Source organism: Corvus brachyrhynchos, unplaced genomic scaffold (assembly GCF_000691975.1).
Source record: "Corvus brachyrhynchos isolate BGI_N302 unplaced genomic scaffold, ASM69197v1 scaffold211, whole genome shotgun sequence".
Classification (NCBI taxonomy): Eukaryota; Metazoa; Chordata; class Aves; order Passeriformes; family Corvidae; genus Corvus; species Corvus brachyrhynchos.
The window spans coordinates 585899-586424 of NW_008236211.1; the positions used below are offsets into that span (position 1 = coordinate 585899).

Here is a 526-nt window from a genome sequence, read left to right on the forward strand (position 1 = left end):
GGGCCAGGGGGCGGACCAAAGGGCTGGGGCACTGAGGTGGGCAGCGGGATGGGGAGGGGCGTTGGGGCTGAGGACAGGGCAGGGCCTTGGAGCTGGGCAGGGGCCTGGGGCTAGGCTGTGGGGCTGGGACCGTGGTCATCAGGGCTGGGGCTGGCCCAACAGGCAGGAGCCCAGGGTGGGGAGGGGCTACTGGGGCTGGGAATGAGCCATCCCTGACTGCTGCCCTGCCCTGTTGCTGTTCCTCCTGCTCCTGTGGGAAGGGGTTCCATGGGCTCTGTTGACAGCTGTACGGGGAGAGGGCTGGGGCCAGGTTTGCCTTGGGAGAGAGGTGGTGGTGGTGAGGCTGTTTCCCATGGACCCCACGCTCCCCCTGTGCCCCTCTCTGCTGCTGCAGGTGTGGGGCCGTGGAGGGCAGTGCCGGGGCTCTGCGGCTCTACACAGTGCAGGTGCCCCACAAGCGGGAGCGCCGGCCCCCACCCTGCTACCTGACCAAGTGGGATGGGAAGAGCTTCCCGCCGCTGCCGAC

General features: G+C 69.4%; 1 protein-coding gene across 1 annotated transcript in view; it reads left to right on the forward strand.

Moving 5' to 3' along the window:
• Nucleotides 1-526, forward strand: part of PREB (prolactin regulatory element binding) — a 4101-nt gene that overhangs the window by 2702 nt on the left and 873 nt on the right. The window contains exon 3 of the mRNA XM_017743435.1: nt 343-520. Coding sequence (XP_017598924.1) covers nt 343-520 — 178 coding nt within the window. The remainder of the gene's footprint in view (nt 1-342; nt 521-526) is intronic.